Raw genomic sequence first — 21,212 nt, 5'->3', positions numbered from 1 at the left:
TGATAGTACGGACCTTAATCGCATCTTGATATATGATATATTCTACACTTACTACTTCTTTTAAGACTTTTGAATGGGAGCCTCTGTAACTAAAGGCAATTTCCCCTCGGGGATCAATAAAGTATTTCTGATTCTGATTCTGATTCTAAATATATATTACACATAACTCGTTACTTTTACAGCATTACTTAACTTAATTGCTCTCTGTAGAAAATAACTTGTTACTACTACTACTACTTCTACTACTACTTGTTACATTTGTTTTGCATTATTCCGCAACATCGCGAGGGACACATTTTCATGTCATTGCATGTGATCAATAATATAAATTTAATCTTACATTTGTGCTCATATTAGCACAAAAACAAGACTCGTGAGAATCATGCAGCACCCCAGTAGACTATAACTGCCTCAAAACAATTATAATTAATCATAAATGCATTTTACTGCTGTGATGAATCTAAACTCTGACGACTAATCAGCGAATGATGAGCAAGTGATAATGACTTACTCAGTTCTCTCTATCTCTCTTGTCTCTTGTCCCAGATTGTTTGGGACGTGCCGGAGGAGAAGAGGAGGTCCTGTGTGGCAAAGGGAAAGACAGAGGTGAGTGCTGTGAATCTTTGAGATGTACTCGTTGAATAGCAAATTATTTATACATGCTTTATTTGGTTGTTTTAGGCCAAATCTAAATAGATTTGACTAAAATGATTCAGATACTAGCATAGTAATATTCTCATATTATTTTAAGTGTAATTTATTGGATTCAAATGGCCTCAGAGATTTGATTTGTGTGATATTTATGGGCCCACGTTTTGTGCTCCAATGGATGCGTGTGTGTCTGTGTGTGTGTCTGTGTGTGTGTGTGTTTGTGTCACAACCTGTGCTGTTAGGCATCGGATGGGAAGTTCTGGGACTTCTGCCAAACCCTTATCAGGGGTGTGTGTGTGTGTGTGTGTGTGTGTGTGTGTGTGTGTGTGTGTGTGTGTGTGTGTGTGTGTGTGTGTGTGTGTGTGTGTGTGTGTGTGTGTGTGTGTGTGTGGGTGTGTGTGTGTGTGTGTGTGTGTGTGTGTAGACAGACAGAGAGTAAGAGTGGTGTATGTGAAGTCATAGATGCCCGGTAACTGTCTGTGGAAACTGATTAAATAGAGCGTACTGTAAACTCAAGCTGTACAGCTCATTGTGCTCCGACTACAATAGAACATCAACCAAACTGCTTACAGTAAAGCGACTGTCCACTGGAACTACGTTGCTTGGGTAACATCTGACCGATATATGGAGCTGATACAGAGCTTCAGCATCATCATGTACCCCTCCGATGAACTCACAATGCTCCCAAAAGTGCCTGAAAAGGCCTTGGGTCCAGCGATGTAGGTCAGATCAAAAGATAAACAAAGCTGAAGCAGTGTATCAACAGAAGGCAGTGCAATTAGTTTTGACCTATTTTATACTATTATCATACTCAATTTTCTGCTTCTCAGCTGTGAAGAAGTGAACGACAGATAAAAGCAGGGACGAGAAGGCATTGATTATAAGATTACGTGTGAGTCAGGAGCATTAAGAAGCAGGAGAGAGGGAAGGAAACAGGAAGGGGAAGAATGATGGACGAGAGTGGGCAAGGAAGGATGAGGAGCATTGTTACAACACCAGGAGAGAGAGAGAGATACAGTGCAGGAGACAAGGAAAAGACTCAACAAGAACCCACCTTGAAGTTGACCCAGAGAGACATGATGTGTTTGTGTGTGTGTGTGTGTCTGTGTGACTCAGAGGGACACACCAGAGCAGGTTAGCTGTGTTACACAAAGCTCAACTGCTATCAGCAGGATGTTACTAAACACAGGATATCAGGCATGTTTAATGTCAACATTGATCATAAGGCAGAACAAAACATCGTAACAGTTTTTTGTGAGCGTAAAAAGGTGTCTCACAGCTCACAGTTAATTCATATGTCAACAACTGTTGACTCAGCGCTGATTATTATTTGGTGTTGACTGGAGAGTTGTTTTCCTGTCATAGAGTACGTTCAGGTCTGCGCAGCCTTTCAGCACTTGAAGTGTTACATGAGGGTAATAGGTTTGGACTGATTGATTTGTTTTTGTGCTCTCAGGATGAAATGAATGCTAACCTTTTTGCTGTGATATTGAAAGACACTGTGGAAGTCGACAGAGAAAATCAATAAGAGCACTTACATTTTCAGTATCGTGACAACACAAATGAAGAGAGGAGCTTGTTGGCCTTACTGTTAATCTGTTTCCACTCTTCAACCCGCATTAATTGATTTTTGGCTGCTAATTGGCAGCATAACAAGCAGCAAACATTAGCTGCGGTTACATGGACAATTTTATTCAATCTGACTGAACTCATTCTGATTACAGATTCCAATCTGTTTACATGGATGCTAAATACAGTGATCTGATAAGATGTGTGTTTACATACCTCTTCTTTTTTTAAATTCAACCTTTGGTTTGACAAAAGATCTAGTGTTGTTGTGTGTGTTATGGTAATATTACTCGATGTATTAACAGATGGTTCCTCGTGAAAAAGCAAAATCTGTCTTGAAGGAAAAGAGAGAAAGTTCTGTATGCATAGGAAAGTTGAGAGGGAGAGAGGAGTGGTGCATGAGATGAGGAAAATAAAGTTTTTCAGTGTCCATACACACACACACACACACCCTTGTAATTCTCTGTAATTATTGCAGAATTGCTCCCAGTATGTTAGCATCAGTTAGCACCAAAACACCTAAAAGCGATGCTTGTAGGTGTTTCTGTGGCGGACATTTCATTTCCACCGTGAGCTCCAAACTCACAGAAGCTTTTAACATCAGATCGCATAATGAGTCCTCATTATAATCCCCAACACACTCACATAGAATAAAATCAAATAGAATAGAACTAAACAGAATAGAGCCATTCGATTCACTTCGTGCCAGATTGTGAATGAAGCCTATTAGTGTGAATGAGGTTAATTTGGACCAATGAAATCGCTAATCCCAAGCTGATCCCATTGTTTCCAGCCGGAGCTCTCTTTCTGTCTATCTCTCTGGCTCTCTGTCCGTCTCACGGGACAGGACGGTGGTTGGGTGGTGGGGGCTGATTTGGATGACATGATCTGGGCATCAGAGAGGATCAGGTCCCTGGGGCGAAGGTGACTCAGGCCTAGAGCTGATCCAAGATGGCACGCAAAGACATAACACGCACAAGCCTTCCAAAAACTGCCTGCGTCATGATTTTGTGGTAACTGGAGAAGAACAATAGGGGGGTTTCAATAATGGCTGCAGACTGAAAATGCAGATGTAAAGAGGGGAGAGATCAAGAAAAAAATCTTCTATGTTTTATATTTTAAATGGGCACATAAGCATTTTTTGTACATTATTTATGCATGAAAATTAGTGGCTTAAGTTTAATTTTGCATGCCTATGTTAGTTTGAGGTAGTATGGATGATCTTTGCTGGTAGCACTGGGGGTCTCAAGTATCTCTCCCAGCAGTGGGGGTCTCTGATTTCCAGTCAGATTCGTTGATACTCCAGTTATTCTAAGAATCCAATCCCTCCTTTCTCCCAAAGCTCAGCATGATTCAAACAGAACCACTTCTGTTCATGGGCGTAAACAGACATATGGATACATTAATAGTATATTTCCTAATTTTTGAAATTGCAACTGGTTGTAAACGCTTTAGACTTGTCTTAATTTCTGGGTGTTTGTCTCCCCCTGCAGGTTGACTGCAAAAACTACATCCGTCTGCTGGAGTTTCTGGGTGATGGACGCATCTACGTGTGTGGCACCTACGCCTTCGACCCCCAGTGTGCATTCCTGGTTAGTTTGTGTGTGTTTGAGGCCGTCCTCTTGTCTGCATGTGTGAATTTGTATTTGAATGAAACGTTATGAGGCAGATCTGTGCCTGAGGACCTGCACACCTGCATCAGCAGGATGCTATAATTCCAAACTGCTGTGTGTTTTCTTGCACGTTTTTCTCTGTACGTGTGTGTGTGTGTGTGTGTGTGTGTGTGTGTGTGTGTGTGTGTGTGTGTGTGTGTGTGTGTGTGTGCACCTACATTGTGAGTACTGCAAATGAATCTCTGTGACAAGTTCCCACACTCATTCACAGCCAAGTCCTTCACCAACGGGACAGGCAGAAGGGCTCACAAATAAAAACACACACACTGTCATCCTCCCACTGCTGTAAATGTATTCACATGATACTTTTAAGTCTTTTTCAGACTCCAGTCACACACTTTTCTTCAGTAATTATTAGAGAAATATGTGGTGCCAGTCAACCAACAAAAGCTTTTAAATGCTTTGTTGCAAGTGACATTTTCTAGACAGTACTTTGAGTGCTAAAGTCACTAAAGCTTTTAGCATAAAAGAGCGTAATTAGAGTCAATTATAGTGACGTTTTTAGCAGACAACCTGTAGAGAGCAAGTTGAATCTCCCTGTAATTAGTTTAGAGGACAATAAAACACAAGGCAGCTGTGAAAAAAAATCTTTAAATAACTCATATAATTCATTTGCCCTTGTAGTTCTATCTTCTCTTTTCCTGTCGTCCTGCAGGAGCTCTCTTCCTTCACCCTGGAGAAAGTTGAGGACGGAGGGGTGAAGATGGAGACAGGGAAGGGCAAGTGTCCCTTTGAGCCCAGTCAGCACTACACAGCTGTCATGGCAGGTGGGGTGACGTACTACTTGTTTGTTTGGCATCTTTTTAGTCAGAATATCAATCAATGGAGGGTGATAACTCACTTCCCTCTCTTTCTGTTGTCTAGGTGGAACCCTATACACAGCAGCCACCAGCAACTTCCTGGGAACGCTGTTTGACATCTCCCGGGCAACGGGCCCTGAGCAGGAGCGCATCCGAACAGAGCGATCCATCAACTGGCTGAGTGGTGAGACACACATTGCACACCTCCTCTTACACTTTTAAACACCCACATGCACATATGTTGAGATGCACAGACACAAACACGCTTTCAAGTCAAAAGATCATACTTAACCACAGCCAAATGGCATGTGTTTGTGTTTCTCAGACCCAGAGTTTGTGAGCTCAGCCTTCATAAAGCAGTCTGAGGACAGCAACCCAACTGGAGACGATGACAAAATCTACTTCTTCTTCACTGAGGTGGCCAAAGAGTATGACCTCTACACCAAAGTCAAAGTGCCCAGGGTAGCACGAGTCTGCAAGGTAATCCAACATCTTGACTAAGTGATTGATTGATTAAACCTTTGAAGGTTCGATCGACCTGAGCAAATTGGTGCGATTTTTTCCCTTGGGCACATGGGAAAAAGGAAAAAGCAATGAGCTACTTCAGAAGAATTGTTCCACATTTTGGAAGTCTTCGTAGATTCAGAATTTTTTTTTTTTTTTTAAAGCTTTGGAAAAAAGAAAAATATTTTTAGAATTAAAATGAGGTTTCTCAATCATTATTTTCAAGCACCTTTTTCAGGTTATTTCCTTGTTTGTTTTTGTTTTTTTACTTTTTTTTAAAACATTTAACTAATTTCAGGCCAGTTTTTGGAACATTTCATTAGTTGCTCATTGTTTTCTTTCCATGTTTTTGCAAGAAATCAAGCCAGTTTGCTCAGGTTTTAAAGAGTTAACCGATTGATCGCTTCATATGTATTCACTCTTTGGCTTATCCTTCTCCCTCCTCTCTTTTCAGTCTGATGTGGGAGGGATGAAGACTCTGCAGCGACGTTGGACCACCTTCCTCAAGGCGCAGCTGGTGTGTGAGGATAAACCCAGCGGTCAGCGCTACAACATCCTAACCGATGTTTTCACCACGGAGCACACACCAGGCGACCCCAGCAGCACACACTTCTATGGGCTGTTCACCTCCCAGTGGTAAGCTGAGGAACAAGCAGGGGAGGGAGGGCGGAGCTTTCTCTAATTTCCTGAATATCCGACTTTCTAGAATGTCACAGTGACTACCAGACAGAGCCAGGCTAGCTCTTTCCCCCTGTTTCCAGTCTTCATGCTAAGTTAAGCTAACTGTATCCTGCCCATAGCTTCATATTTACCACACAGTATCAGTGTGGTACATCCTCATCTAACTTTTATCAAGATTCAAGCTATGATTTCGATATTGAACATCCTCAGAAAAGTAAAAACAGCATGGCTTAATGAGCCTGTTTACATCTGATACTAACATTGGTTTCGGTGATCGGAACACAAGTGGACAGCGAAGACACATCACCATTCACACGTGTGTCTATTATGCGTCTCCAGTTGACTATATGTGTTAGGATTTTATCGCTGCTTCACCTATACCAGGAGGTCAAAAAGTCCCACACACAGTTTTTACCTCCAAACTCTGACCAGCTGTTCGCTAACATGCTCGCTTGTGACGTTGTGTTGATACAGCTGGAGATATTGCTGTCTGCAGAATACAGCACGTCTTATTCCACAGGGCAAAATGACCGATGGTCACACACAACTTTATCCAACTTGTCATTAAATTATCAAGTTGTAGAGCTTTAGCATGCTGTCACCAAGGCAGCAGTTACGCCTTGCAGTCATAATTTATGTTCCTGTTAAGAGCATATCAGGGACACATATGTTTTTACAATACAAAAGATATATGGTCAAATGCTTCCCGGACCAGTTCAGCCACTGGTTTGAGTGATGGCATCACAATGCATCTTGGTGGCTGGTCATACTTGTTGTTAGTGCTGTCCACATCTGATCACAGGAGACACATGTTTGTCACTGTTGACCTTTTTTTGTTTCCTGTCCTCAGGGAGCGTGAAGAGTTGTCAGCAGTGTGTGTTTTCAGCCTGTCTGACATCAGCAAAGTGATGGACGGTCCCTTTAAAGAGCTGAAGAAAACCTGCGAGAACTGGATTAACCCTGAACCTGTCCCCACACCGAGGCCTGGTCAGGTACTTAACTGTGCAACCACAAAACTACTGCATATGCACTATCACCACTTTGATTTAATACAATGCCTTTCATTACATTCTACTATATTATATGAATGACTCAGGCATTGTTTTCTCCCCTTCTTCACATTTTTTAGTGTTTGAACAATGCTCTGAAGGCTGAGGGGTTTGAGTCCTCCCTAAAACTTCCCGACAAAGTGTTGACCTTCGTGAGGGACCACCCCCTGATGGAGAACAGTGTTACTGCAGCGCCTCTGTTGGTGCGGAAGGGAATCAGATACACCAAGCTGGCTGTAACGCAGAAGGGCAACGGAGAGACGCGGATGAGAGCAGTGCTGCACCTTGGAACAGGTGAGGAGAGAGAGAGGCAGGAGTAAGAAGAGAGGAGAGAAAATAAAGGAGAAGAAAAGAGAACAATTCAATCTGCATGTCAACAATTAAGTTAACCTGTTGAAATCAGAACAAACTGGCTTGATTTATTTCAAAATGTGGGGAAAAAGGCAATAAACAACAAAAGAAATAATGAGTAGGAAAAAAAGTACAACAAAAGTACCTGAAAATTGTTTTTTTGAAAAAAAAAAAAGATCATTAAAAAATTCTAAAATAGAAAACACAAGAAGAAATAACCTGGAAAAGGTTCTTAAATTGCTAATTTCTTGCAATTTGTGAATCATTTCTTACCAAGTTGCTTATTGCCTTTTTTCCCATGTTGCTGAAAAAAAAACCACATGAATTCGCTCAGGGTTCAAAAGTTTAAATACTTGTGAAAGGGGTCTCAAAGCAGCACAAGAAAAGTGTCATTTGCTTCAGGTTTTAAAGGTTTAATGTAGATGAAAGTTGTCAAAGTGGAACTGAGATAAAAAAAATGAAAAAAGACATTCGGATTTTAATATGAAATAAACTAATTCAGTGTTGTAAATGAATTAAAAATACATGAAGCATTCACCCTGTGTATTTGTGTGTGTTGCAGACCGTGGGGAGCTCCACCGGGTGGCAGTGGTGGGTCAGAACTCCACCTTGCTGCAGGAAATCCCTCTGTTTACTGCACAGGAGCCTGTCAACAATATACTGCTGCACAAGGTATTTTCATTTATTTACACGCATACTGCACAACCACACACATGCATATATTAATCTGCAGTGCTCAGAAATATCTGCTCTATTGCTGAGTGGTTCTGCACTGGTTCCCACTGGTTCCCTGTGCTTCCAGGGCCGGGCTCTGGTGGGCAGCCCTCTGTCTCTGGCTCGTGTCCAGGCTGAAGGCTGCGCTCTGTATCCCAGCTGTGAGGTGTGTGCCAAAGCCAGAGGACTGGGCTGTGTGTGGACGGAGGACGCCTGCAGGCCTACAACAGAAGAGTGAGTACTACAGGAATATCACAGTGAACTGGAAGACTGCCAAAAATGAAAAGCTGAGGCAGAAAGCAACAGTATCAGGCTAGAAAATGGTTCAGTTATGTGTAAAATTTGACCCATTTTTCTTTGTAGTTGGTTCATTAACCATTTTGTGTATATTGTTTCAAACCTCTACAAAAAAAAACAAGTGTCTCCTTATACCTTTAAGGACCAGAGTGTAGAATTTAGGAGGATATATTGGCATAAATGTAACATTATATATTTTTTCTCAACTGTATAATGACCTGAACTTGTTACCTTAGAATAAGCTGTTTGTAGGGAGCGGATCCTGAACTACAGAGATTGCCAGGCTGCACCGCCATGTTTCTACAGTAGCCTAGAACAGACAAACCAAACACTGGTGTTAAACAGGGCCACTTGTGTCTCTGTCTCAGCCACCATTGTTAGCAGCCCTTCTGCAATGAGTAGCATCGAAAAAAAACCCACTTTTACTGGCTTTAACTGGTAAAAGTGTTTTTACCAGTTTAAGCCGCTGGGTCCATTGGTTTTGGAGAGAAAGAGACCTCTTCTGATAATCCAGCTCCGGTAAAAACCTCTGGGAATGTCTAGTTTTAAGTTATCAGAGGAAAAAGGTTAAGCATGCATCAGCAGGTGTTGCGTTAGTAGCTGCAACAAGCCTAAAAGCATTGAAGAAACACTGATTTGTAACTTGAAACTGCTTTATTCTGTGTTTTTACCATTTAAATCACCTGGGTTGCTTGTTTTGGGGAAGAAGAGACCTCTGCAGATAATTTGGCTCCAAATAAAAGTCTCAGCAACAATGAATGCTGAAGGAATCCTAGCTGGGAGCTGATGCATAGCACTATTGACAAGTTTTAGCTGGTTGCAATTTGCAGTCATCACATCTAGACACCAATAAATCCTGCACACTGTTCTTTTGTTTTAAGATTAATTACAGTAACACAGCAGCTAAAAGGAGAGAGAGATAAAACCATCATCAAAATATCTTTATAATCTCTATAGTATATATTTGGTACTTGGTACTTTGGTATTAGTTTTCAGTGATCGCACTGATTAATAATCTGTTGACAGATTAATCTCTTAAAATCTGAACAGATAACTAGAAAAGCATGCACCAAGGAAAGTAGTTTCACTCCCTAAATATTGCTGAAAAATTGTGACTCCTTTTTGTGTGTGTCCAGGCCTGCTCCAGGTGATATGATAGACGACGCCTTGAGAAAATGTGACATAGGAGAAGGTAAATATATCTCATTTTATACTTTATTTAGACTATGTAAATAATTAACAAACTATGCAAATGTAAAGATAATTGATTTCAAATATATGTAATATGAATATATTTTGTATTTATAGTCATTGAACTGCATGTTGTCTCCTTCAGGGCGCTGCAATCCGTCCATGAGGGAACTGCGAGTTTCCAAGGGTCTACGGCTCCTGTTACCATGCATCCAGCTGTCTCCCAGGCCCTGTAGCTGGGAGCATCCTCCCCACAGACAGACCAGGCAGCACCACTCTGACCTGGAGGTGACTGTCACAGAGGACAGCCTGGGGAAATACATCTGCACGTGCCAGGTACGCTCGTAAAACGTACACAAACTTGCAGGAGAAAATTTAATGCTCAACATGTCTTCAGCTGCTGATAGGGAAATCTTAGACCCTAAATACAAAGGTTTTTCCCTCTTAATTGAAACACCTCAAATTCAAAAAACTTTCCTCTTCTTCTATCTCATGTTGATCTTCTCCAGGAGGCGGAGCCAGGCATCAGAGAGCCCACCCCCTGCCGAAGAGCAGCCTATCACCTGACACTAGAAGACCCGAGCCCTGGAGGAACAGTGGCGACAGCAGGAGGTCGTCACGTTCTGGCCATCTACATCCTGTTCTTTGTCTTGGGTTTAGCATTTGGCATATTTCTCCTGTACTGCGTGACCCGTCGGCGGAGCATTGTCCGCCAGGGTCACCACCTGCCAGATAATTCGCTGTCGTCAGAGAAGGGGCGGGATTTGCTGGGCTCCTCGGCCACGCCGCAGTCCCCGAGCAGTGCCAGTCTGCTCTCCGAGGGATTCAGATTGACAGAAAAACGTAACGGGACGGCGACGAGTAACACAACAACAACGCTTCTCAGCAATCAGGGGAATGGTGGTCACCATGGCAACAGCTACAGCAGCGGCCTGGTCCATAGCAACCCCAGCAACGGCCATGGGAATGTGCTGTATGCCAACAGCAACACAAGTAGCAGCGGGCTGAAGTTCACCTCCGAAATTTTAGCTGCAGACTTGCTGGATGGAAGGACGGGGGAGAGGGAGAGGGTGAGGGTGCGGCCCGAGGGGTTAAAGAGAGAGTCAGGGGAGGGGGAGGAGGTGGACGAGGGCTGGGGGACGGGTTAGGGGATGGACGAAAAGGACTAGAAGAGGAGCTGGCCAGCTTTCCCATGTTTAAATCACCAGCACCACTGGCTAAGTGTGAAGAAAGTTCAATATGAAAAGGTGTTATAAATATGCTTTTGATTGCACCATTTTGCATCCTTGAAGAAAAACTGAATGATACTGGGAGGGACGCAAAATGGTTACTGCCAGATGCCTTTGAATGGGAGCCGTGGCTGTGAGAGACTACAGAGATATATGAGAAATATATAAGTCTATGTCTAAGCATGTGAGGGAGAAAACATGTTAGAGTGTCGTGTGTCACTCAGGATGAGAGTCACAGCTAAATAAATGTGTCAGATGTAATATAAAGTGTAAATATAAGAACTCCAGATTGTGGACACAAAGCTGAGTGTGATATTGCGCAATTTTAATGTTGAAAAAAAAATCAAAGATGAAATGCCTACATGTGTAGACATTGAAAAGCCATATTGTCTTTCTCCTTCTGTTGTTGTTTGCTCTCTCATTCTCCTCTCCTGAAGGCACTGAAAAAGAAAAGTGCACTTTAAATCTCTCAGCACCTCTCTCTACTTCTGTCCCTCTCTCTGACACACCACTCAAATCCCAGACCTTGATGGGTCCAAAGGCACCAAAGGACTGCTGAGCCATAGAGACTGCACCAGTCCCGGGCTTCAAACAGAGAGATGTCACTGTCAGAGACTAAAGAACCAGAGCTCTCTGACTAAAGAACAGAGTCCCTCAGATGGGCCACAGTGACGGAGCTGTCCCTGCCTGCACTGACGCAGAGGTCAAAAGGATAATCTGTGTCAGTGTGGAAAGCTCAAGATGCACAGCAGACGCAAGCAAGTGACAGCTGCTCACATCTGTCACTTCTCACCTTCACTGTTGCTCAAATCAGAAGGCCAATGATTTTTAGAAGGATGTGAAATTCATTGCAGCCTCACAGAATGGACCTTTGCAGACACAAAGCCACCATCACCTCGTTTTGTGTGTGTGGATTTCAACTTTAAAAATGTATTGTTTTGTCATGTTTTGTAATAAAGCCTAAAAAAAGTTGCTGTTAACTTGTAATCTCTGTTTCCGTACTGTCAAGTGAAAATCTAAGTGTGAGAGAGATTTTTAAAAAGTGGTGGCGTGTGCCTCTCATACCTCCCAAGAAATGGACCTAACTTGTAAGTAATGACTGCATTGTGAAAGTGTGTGTGGCTGTCAGTTAGTGCGCATGTACCTTTTTACATTTTAAAAACACTGATTATACATTAAGAACCCATTTTGCTGATGTGTGCTTGTAGTTTGACTATACAGCTGCAACAGGAATAGTCACATTATCATGAAAGATCCTTAATAAAATGAACTTAATGTAATGTGAAAGAAGTTGCAATAATATACTTTTATGAGGAATCAACTGTGTTAATAATTATGGTATATAAGATTATAATACTTTAAAATTCCTTTTAAATGTGGAAAAAGTTATTCATAATAATAATACAGAACATTTTAAAATTCCCTTTAAATAATGTGGAAAACATGCAGCTTAAAAATGAAATCAACTTAAAAATGTGTCTTTATAAATATAATTAAATGCTTCATTACCATAATTATGAAGACATGTTTTAAGTTAATTACTCATAAAAATGAAGTTGTTCCAACATTTTTACCCCAGATTATTTAAAAGGGATTTTTAAAGTGTTAAAGGAGAACGACACCTAAAACGAGACTTTCATTGTTATTTTCATGTCTTAGGAAAGCTTTAAGAACATGAGCTCCTCTTTTTTTAAAAGGTGAACTGTGGCCGCATACAGGTCAGTGTACTTTTTGGTCTTTGAATTTTACTTTCAGAAACGGAAAAGAAAAAAAAATTACTTATTAGATTTTCATTTCAAAAGCCAAAAATGAAAAAAAAAACACGTTTTTTTTTTTTTTGTAGTTTTGTAGTTTTCGGGGGACATTAATATAAATAAAAAAATATATAATAATATATAATAAAATAATATAAATATAAATAAATGAAATGTCACTTAATTTTCAGACTTTTTTTTTTTTTTAATTTTCTGAAACCGGATGTTGTTCTGTTTTTTTTTTGTTTTTTTTTTTAAGTGAGTTTGACTGATCCTGGGACTGTCCCGGAGTAAAAAATACACAGAAGGTTTAGGGACACTTTCATCTTATAGCCAGCAAGGTAACAAAAACAAGCGTACCCAACACGGTGAAGGAAGACGTGAAACTGGTTAATGTCGCAGAGCTGCGGTCCCTGTCACCAACGAAGTTAGCATGCGGTTAGCAATGGACTTCAAGTCACAACTTCCATAACTTGGATTAAAAGTCGTTTGCAGACTAAAGGAATATAAATTATGGAGAAATGGACACACACCTGGACCTCAGGACAACTTCAGATTCAGGTAGGAGTCAGCATTTTTTGTCCTCTGTCGTTTTTTACCGCCGCTAATTCTGAATGCATAGTGGCCTACTTTGGTGTTCATGGTTAAAATTAAATAAAGTGGACGACTGAATAATGTAAAATTCAGCCGAGCTAACGGTTTGTAACATTCCCATACTGACTAAAGTGGGCTTACGTGATAACGTTAATATTTTAATGCGCAATGCTAAACCGCTTACAACTACAGCTAGCTTAAGCCGGTAGCAAGATGGCCGCCGGTGGGTTTTAGGTTTTAATACTCTCAAAGAAAAGACCTAAAGACTGCTTAAATAAAATTGGATGAAAACCAACTATTCAGGTGTCGAAATGTGTTCCCCGTTGAAAAGTGCTTCCCACCTGTTAATACAAGCGCCTCCCTCGGTGGTTTGGGACTGTTCGTTATTTATGAGGGAGGAAGGGGTGGTGTAACACTGGTGAGGCATTTCCTTTCAAAAAAGCGCTGGATATGACGAGTCTTTTTTTATTTTGGCTTAGGTTTGGGACATACAATTTTGAATGGTAATGGACACCCACTGTATTCTGGACATCACGCTATTTTTGACCTTTTATGGTAAATTATTCATTGAAATACAACCACATCACATATTAAATATATATCTTTGTCATCAATTTTTCCTCCTTGTAATCTTTGACCATCCAAGAAGCAACAACTTCATTAATCAGAGAGAAATCCAGGTGAGTTTCAGTGTGTGCCCATGGTCACATGAATAAGGCTGTGTTGACAAAATACGATGTTCATGGTGGTTATAATAAAAAACCAAACATCTTAAATGGTTACACAATGTTTTAGGTCTCCCCTTTTATAAATGTACTCCATCTTATATTATAAAATGTACCAAGTTCAGAATTCCTGTTACTCTTCCAGACAGGACTGATCACTGTCAAAAAATAACTATATGTGAATGTTTTGAAATCAAAGTTAAAGTGTATTCAGTGACATTTGATTTGATTTGATGGGATTAAAAAAAAAAAGCTTTTTAAAAAGCAAAAAAAACATTTAGAGCACTGTAAACGCCTGCTGTCCAGAATACTGTGAGTTGAAATCAGCACGTCTGGAATACTGTGAGTGCTTATAGTGGCCAGGACACTGTGTTTCTTCATAGTTTTTCATGATTTCTCTCGATTAGCCTTACTGGTGCATCTGGATGTGTGCATTGCTATTAAGTGTCCTCTGGAAACACTTCCATTGTTTTGTGGTGTTTTGAAGTGCATGTTCTTAATGTGTTGTGGTATTTGCAGTGGTTTTTTTTAAGTTGTTATATTGTGGGATTCCCAGCATGTTCTCCATATGCTGCGCATGTGTCTTCAAACTGATAAAGATGTTTTCTTAATTTGCTTGTGTTTTGTCCATTTACGCATGTTTTCTGAAGCTGCGATGTGAAAGCCCCTGTCGGCTGCTGTAACTTACACTTTTTAAGGTTTTATTGCTCAACCAGTGGCCTGTGATTCATGGTTTGGTGCATTTTATTGGATTAGTTTCTTTTGTGAATGAGAGCACTTTTTATTTCACACCAAATATTTCCTGATAGCTCCTTTTGCCCTTAACTGACAGGTTAGAAAGTGGATGAATGGTCTAAAAGTGTGTCCTCCGTCTTTGCTCAAATCACTGAGGGAAGAAAAAGAGGCAATCAAGTTCTTGTCCTCATTTTCTATTGTCAATGAAGCCGCCTTTCTTAGATACAATTCAAATTGTGAGAAATAGTATGCTAAAGCGATAAAAGTAGTTTCTTCAGCCCTTCCTTTTTGTATCTTCATTTCCATCGTTCATATTTTACAATCTACCCTAACAGAACAAATATAACCATATGAATTAACACGTGTGATAAAATGCAAAGCTGGATGATTTCACTTTTTGTGCAATCCCGCTGTAGTGTTTTGCATTTTGTGTGAGTGTATGGTGAATGAAAGTGTGTGTCTGCATATGTCTACAAGAAGACTTCCTATAAATAATAAAAGCAGCTTCTGGCTGCTGATTTTAAAGTCAAATTTATTTACTACAATCGGAAGTTTATTTGGCTGTCGAACTTTGACCTTTGACACTGCGTAGATTGGAAACCTCTGATGTAAAAGCAACATTTTGTCAGTTTCTCATATATTTGATATTTTAGGCTAACCTTATTAAATCACCTTATATTTAGGTTATATTTGTTAATAACATTATATTAACCTTTGAAATAACCTGAAGTGAACTCATATGAACTTGTGTAAAAATCATCTCACTAGCTGTCCTTAGAAGTTTCAGTTGTGAGTTAGAAACTTGCCGTTGCTGGGAAAAGGAAACAAGTGGTCTTTCCTTCAGTATATCTTATCTTAGAGGAGGTAACCTCCCTAATTCTTCTAGCGCTGTGTTGTTCAATTATAAATATGTGACTGAATAAGATCTTCTCGGTCAGAAAGCTTGCACCTCTTGGTGTTTGTGTTCTGCCCTTTCAGCTGAAATAGATCTGACTCTGTTAGACCCTTCTTTATTCTCTTTTATCATTTTCATAAATATACAAAAGACAGCTGCTTTCTTATTGGGATTTATTCCTTCACTTCAAATGCAGTAATTTCCACCACAAAGAGCAGTTTTGTGACCAAAGTGCTTTGGTAATTTAAGTCAACTGACTAACAGTGTAATGGACATGGCCTTGTGAAAATCAAATTTAATTACAATTACAATTACAAATTACAAATTTAATAATAATCATTAATTACAGCGCCACCATGTGAATTTTGAGTCATATTTGGTCATTGCAGCTTTTGACTCAGTGCAGCTTTTTAAATAATTGATCATAGTTGATCATAGTCTCTGATGCAAAATCTTTTAACTGTGGAGTTTCTCGTGGAAGGTGACTAAAACTATTGTTATATTAGGGCTGTACAATTAATCGAATTTTAATCGTGATCACGATTTTGGCCGCCACGATTAAATTACCCTGATCGTCGGCGATATTTACATTGAAAATGCGGGCTCTGCTACATATCTAATCAAGCGCTTTCTCAATCAGTCGTCAGTCAACCACCAGGGGGCGAACGCGTGGTAAAGGCTTCATTAAGCTGCCTAAATAACAAGCGAGTGCACCCTGCGGCAGGAGCCTTTTGTCACACTGTGGACTAACAAGAGTGAGTCATGTCGAGAGAAGAAAGTACAGCAGGAACTGGAGAGGAGCATCATGGTGAGGAGCTAGTGCCTCGAAAGGGATCAACATCTGTTGTCTGGACCAGTTTCGGATTCAGGGCAAGTGATGTTAAACAAGAAGTAGTCATACGTAAAGAGTGCAGCAGAGTTGTGTCTGCCTCGCAGGGTAACACAACTTATCTGTTCAACCATCTGAAAAAACATCACGAACACAAATACCAGGAATGTATGAAGCCCAAAGCTAACATTCCTTCAAAAATACAATTTAAATATGTACACGTAATTGAATTGTAGTCTTTACTAACATTATGGAGTGAATGTCAATGGATGAATTATCAAATGTTATATATTATGTATTTTTTTTATTTATTACAATTGACAAGTTAAATAACAAAAAATAAAATGATTATTTAAAGTTTCATTTTGCACTGAAAACTGTTTACATATTGTTTGTTGAAAAGTAGTGCAATAAAAATAAAGATGTTTTCCATAACATGATGAATAATCGTGAATAATAATCGTCTGGATTACAATATTGATCAATATCACCGTGATTAAAATTTTGACCATAATCATGCAGCCCTATGTTATATGCTGTAATGACAAATGAACTATCCAACTAATAACCCAGCACAAGCTCAATATGCTTCTGCCCCAATGGTGCTTGAACCCTAATCAATGACTTCATCTCAACCATCAAGTAATTCACTTGGCTTACTGTAGCCAAAAAGCCTAAAGTCCTCCTCGTAGAGTTCATACAGCTTCCTCCTGTCCTCTAGGGGCACTGTGCTAAACCACCTTGACACAGAAGCAGAGGATGTCACGTTTTTATAGACGGGAGGGAACTTAATGTCATCCTGCAGCTTTAACATCTTCAGCAGCTGTTCAGTGTCCTGCTGTAAAGTCTCCTGATGTCCAATGAAGTCATACCTAAAGGTTAAAAAAAAAAAAAACAGTGTCAAACTGCAGCTGGAATAAGCGTTGTTTTTTCGTTAAAATTAGAGAAGCTCGTAGTTTGTGGATGTTCAAAGGGGCCTTCCAATAATTTTACACATTGAGATCAATGCATTTAAATCATTAGAAGCATGATTCAGCCTATCAAGGAGTTTTGCAGATTTCTTTCGAGCCCGGGATCAAGTAGCAATATGGGAAATGGGTCTCTGTAGTGTGACTCACTCAAGGTACTTGGCTCGGCCCAAATGTCCACCGTCTGGACTTGTGGACCAAGCTGCAGCCTTCTGTTATACAGTGACATGACAAGACTGCAAGGCTATAAAGCCGCTGACAGACAGGCCTCAAGTCTGTTTCCCTGGTTGCTGTGGAAATGAGGACCAGGCTATGACTAAATAAACTGGGTATTACTGACATTGGAGGAGCTATTGTTGCTTTTCTGTCTATATTTTTGGCATAACACTGCATCAAGTGTATAATTAATGAGCGTTGCTATTGTGATGTAAACCACTGGTTTGTGGACAGCTGTTTTGAAGCCTAGAGTCTGGCATTTTGGCTGTCACCATCTTGGTTTCTTGAAGCTGGACATGACCATATTTGGATGAAAGCTGTAAAGGAGGGAGGGTTGGATTTGACTCACAGACTGTGGTGACACCTCACAGGTAGCGTGTCACTTAAGTGACCCAGCCCCTTACGTTGTTTAACTTTTGCCCATACTAAAATTTAAACAGGTTATATTAAAATTCAACCCCATACAATTTAGACAAAAACTTTTTTTTTGCACCGGGCTGTAAACATGTTTATTTCTGCTGTAAAGTTGTGCATTTTAATATGGTGTTTGAGGATTTCGCTTTTGAGCAAACCTCAAGTAGTCATTCAAGGAACTGCAGTTTTTGGCACTTGCCAACTGGCTTAATGTTTCAGCCACAGAGCTTCTTTTACATATATATGTTGAATATTATTTCTGGCCTAAATGATTCAAGTAATGTTTTAATACAGTAATTGGTTTACGCATTCATAATATGGACGTGACATAACTAGGGACTAATATTCATTCAAAAAATTCATTACTATCCATCCCATAGTTATGGAAGCCCCGGGCAAGGTGAAAAAAAAAAAAAAATCTGTCAATATTGGCCAAAACCTAAGTTTAGAGATATAATAATTAATATTAAGTGTATTAAGTTTTTCTAGTTGGCAAGCCCATATTGCAAGAAATTATTTTGGGTAGTTAAATTTGTGAAGTTGGGTATGTCGGCATCCTAAGTGGACTCTAAAAGTCCACAGAAAGTCTGCTTTAGGTGCCTTATGGACTGAATAAGGATGTGGATTTGAACAGCCCTCAGTACATACAGACTCCAGGAACATGCCCACAAAGTCTGAGCCTGCATGTCTGGTAAAGTCCGTACATGTGGATTGAGCCTAAAAATAATGATGTTTTGGCCCCAACTGCTGCAAAATGGACAGTAGTTTTTGAAATTGTCTTTGTATTTCGCCTTAATTTATGAAAGCACACTAAATCGCCATGTACTTACAAGGAAAGTTTCAAAATAATAAACCTCCCCAGGCTGATCTCAATTAGTTTTTGATTTAGTCTTTAAAGGAAATCCATTTTTTGAAAGTATGACTTAAATAATTAAAGTGGCCTTACTGTATAGTGCAGGGGTTGCACAAGTGGTGCATGTGCCTCCAGTGGGAATCAAAGGGCTGCTTCTGTGTCTGCGGGTCCAGCAGGTACTGAATAAAGTTGTGAAATGAGGGGCGCACACCGGATGCAAACGCCTCCTCCTTTGTCTTTGGTGGATTAGCCATGTTGCCATACCGCTGCAGAATGTCCCAACCAAAGTATTTATAGTAGAAGTCATTGTAGCCCAGTAACTTGTCTCGGTAGGCGGAGATGAGACGGGTAAATGGGTCCCGGACAAACAGGAATTTGGTGTAGTGCCTCAGCTTTGCCTGTAGTCAACAAATAAGTCTGCATCAATCATTTCTGTTTGTGACTTTAAGACAAACTCTGATGAATGAACTGACCTTTATCTCTGGTCTTTGGAAGCTGTTTAGGTGAGTGAGCTTCTCTGGCTGGTGGACCAATTCACCAGGTATGGACAACAGGTCTTGATATGGCTCGCTCAGGTTTAGGACAAACATAAATTTCTTCCAGTTGGTAGACGCCACCTATAAATAAGACTTAAAGGTCTAAAGCCTGTGGTGGCAGTGTAAGTAATAAGTTTTGAAAGAGCCGTGCAGATTATAGGTTTGGAAAATTTGTGTTGAAACCGAAGTTCCTGGGTGTGTTCATGTCACCTTGGGAATGTAACAGTAGATAATGCAGTGTTCGTCATCCACAACAAGGTTCCTTAGCTCCGTGTTACTCATGTTTTCAAAACTGTGCCTCCCCTCTGTAAATGCATTACACTTTTCTCTCAGCTGCTGCTTTCTCAGCTCCTGCAGCTGTTGGATCCCCTCTGCTGTGATAAGAAGAATATATCTTAAAAATGTCTAAAATGATTAGAGCTAAATTAACTCAGGTGTCAGTGAAAGCCAAACGCCAAACGCCAAACATTTTGTCTTACGGTAAAGCTCCACAATAATACAAAAGTAATCAAGGGAGAGACCGCTGCTCAACCATGTACTAATCCATTATCTAACCGACAATTAATTTCACAAACAGCTTAGCAAATGTACACACAAAGCATCAACCCAGAGCAGGATACAAACCAGGAACAGTATAAAACACACACAAACACAAAGATACATATTCTACCTTTGTTTATCTGTGATATTTCCCATTGGTAAATGAGAAACATAGATCCCATAATTCCGAAAAACAGCAGGAATCTTCTGCACGCTCTCATGGTAGCCAGTGTCACTGAACCAGAAACAAGAAAAGTACACTGAATGTAAGGCATTTCAAGAAATTAGTAATGAAAAGAATACTCGACCCACAAAATAATCTTTTGCATATTTTATTACTCACCCTGTGGTACCTTGAATCTCTAAAAAAAACATTGTTTTTCTTCCATGCATCCACATGGCATTTAGGGTTTTCAGGAATATGCGTGTTTGGGGAGTACTGAGCGTACAACTGGATAAATGAGACGTGGATTATACTGCACATGATGCGTGAGAATTTAGAAACAGATGTTTTGATGTAGTTTTAATGTTTGTTGCCTGTGACTTCAATTCATCAAAATTTCTCAGTTCTTGGATTCTTTATTCATTGTGGAGGCTTGCAAGAAAAACAAAGCTCATAATTTCAAACATACCCTGGAGTGAGTAATTGACATGCAAATAATCATTTTGTAGGTGAATTATTCCTTGAAGAGAAAAAGCCATTATACCTTTTTTCCCGATTAAACACTATCAGTAACAAAAGCTACACATACACTCTGTCCTGTAAGACATACTGGATGGAAAATGTTTTGTATTAGTTTTTAATAACATTATGACTGAGCATGATTCCAAAATCCACAAATAAATCAAAGCTGAAGTCACATTCATTCCTTTCAGTGTACTACAAATGAACTAATTTTAACCTAATAAATCAAACCAAATCAACAAACAACAACCATTATTTTGATGCTACCATGCAGGAGCAACCTAAATATCACATCACATCTTACCTTCCGCCATAGTTGTCTGATGATCTGAGAGAAAAATACTGATCAGTACCTGAGCCTTGAGAAACATGTCTTTACTGTACAAGTACACTGTAATGACCATAATGTCAACAGAGCAAACCAATTTGACATATCAATAGAAGGGTGCAAGAGACAATATTGACTCAGGACATTTTTACCCAGCTGTACAATTAAACCACACCTTCTTGCCTATTTAATTAATTTTTAAAAAATTTTTTTTTTTTTTTTTGGAAATATGTTTATTGATTTTCAATGAGAAAAATGAAAGAAAATATATAGAAAATGGAGAGAAAGAAGTAGAGGAAGAAAAGAAGAGGAGAAAAGAAAAAAAAAGAGTAAAGAACATAGCACATCGAGCACAACGATACTTCATGGTCATAAAATGAGTGCTATAGATAGAATATAAAAGCAGAAAAATAAATAAATAAAAGTAGAAT

General features: G+C 39.8%; 3 protein-coding genes across 3 annotated transcripts in view; 2 read left to right on the top strand and 1 right to left on the bottom strand.

Annotated features, from left to right (window-relative positions):
• sema4f (sema domain, immunoglobulin domain (Ig), transmembrane domain (TM) and short cytoplasmic domain, (semaphorin) 4F) overlaps positions 1-11,681 on the top strand; it is a 62,518-nt gene extending 50,837 nt beyond the window's left edge. The window contains 14 exon segments of the mRNA XM_042512779.2: positions 547-606; positions 3,714-3,812; positions 4,549-4,660; positions 4,758-4,877; positions 5,019-5,173; positions 5,652-5,833; positions 6,729-6,870; positions 7,008-7,221; positions 7,841-7,950; positions 8,081-8,226; positions 9,426-9,481; positions 9,626-9,816; positions 9,990-10,611; positions 10,614-11,681. Coding sequence (XP_042368713.2) covers positions 547-606; positions 3,714-3,812; positions 4,549-4,660; positions 4,758-4,877; positions 5,019-5,173; positions 5,652-5,833; positions 6,729-6,870; positions 7,008-7,221; positions 7,841-7,950; positions 8,081-8,226; positions 9,426-9,481; positions 9,626-9,816; positions 9,990-10,611; positions 10,614-10,723 — 2,319 coding nt within the window. The 3' untranslated portion in view covers positions 10,724-11,681.
• A 1,046-nt stretch (positions 11,682-12,727) lies between these two features.
• Positions 12,728-21,212, top strand: part of LOC121962410 (urea transporter 1) — a 91,512-nt gene continuing 83,027 nt past the window's right edge. Inside the window, exon 1 of the mRNA XM_042512665.2 lies at positions 12,728-13,024. The gene's annotated coding sequence lies outside the window, so the exon portion shown is untranslated. The remainder of the gene's footprint in view (positions 13,025-21,212) is intronic.
• LOC121962478 (carbohydrate sulfotransferase 12-like) lies at positions 16,615-20,767 on the bottom strand. The gene is made up of 5 exons (XM_088074028.1): positions 20,758-20,767; positions 19,439-19,602; positions 19,166-19,309; positions 18,786-19,090; positions 16,615-17,113 (listed from the first exon to the last, which is right to left on the bottom strand). The coding sequence occupies exons 1-5, from the start codon at positions 20,765-20,767 to the stop codon at positions 16,873-16,875; spliced, it is 864 nt and encodes a 287-aa protein (XP_087930154.1). The 3' UTR covers positions 16,615-16,872.

This window comes from Plectropomus leopardus, chromosome 23, assembly GCF_026936395.1.
Source record: "Plectropomus leopardus strain MGB_pleo_1.0 chromosome 23, ASM2693639v1, whole genome shotgun sequence".
Classification (NCBI taxonomy): Eukaryota; Metazoa; Chordata; class Actinopteri; order Perciformes; family Serranidae; genus Plectropomus; species Plectropomus leopardus.
The sequence above is the reverse complement of the archived record's forward strand: the minus strand, read 5'-3'. Positions and strand labels throughout refer to the sequence as shown.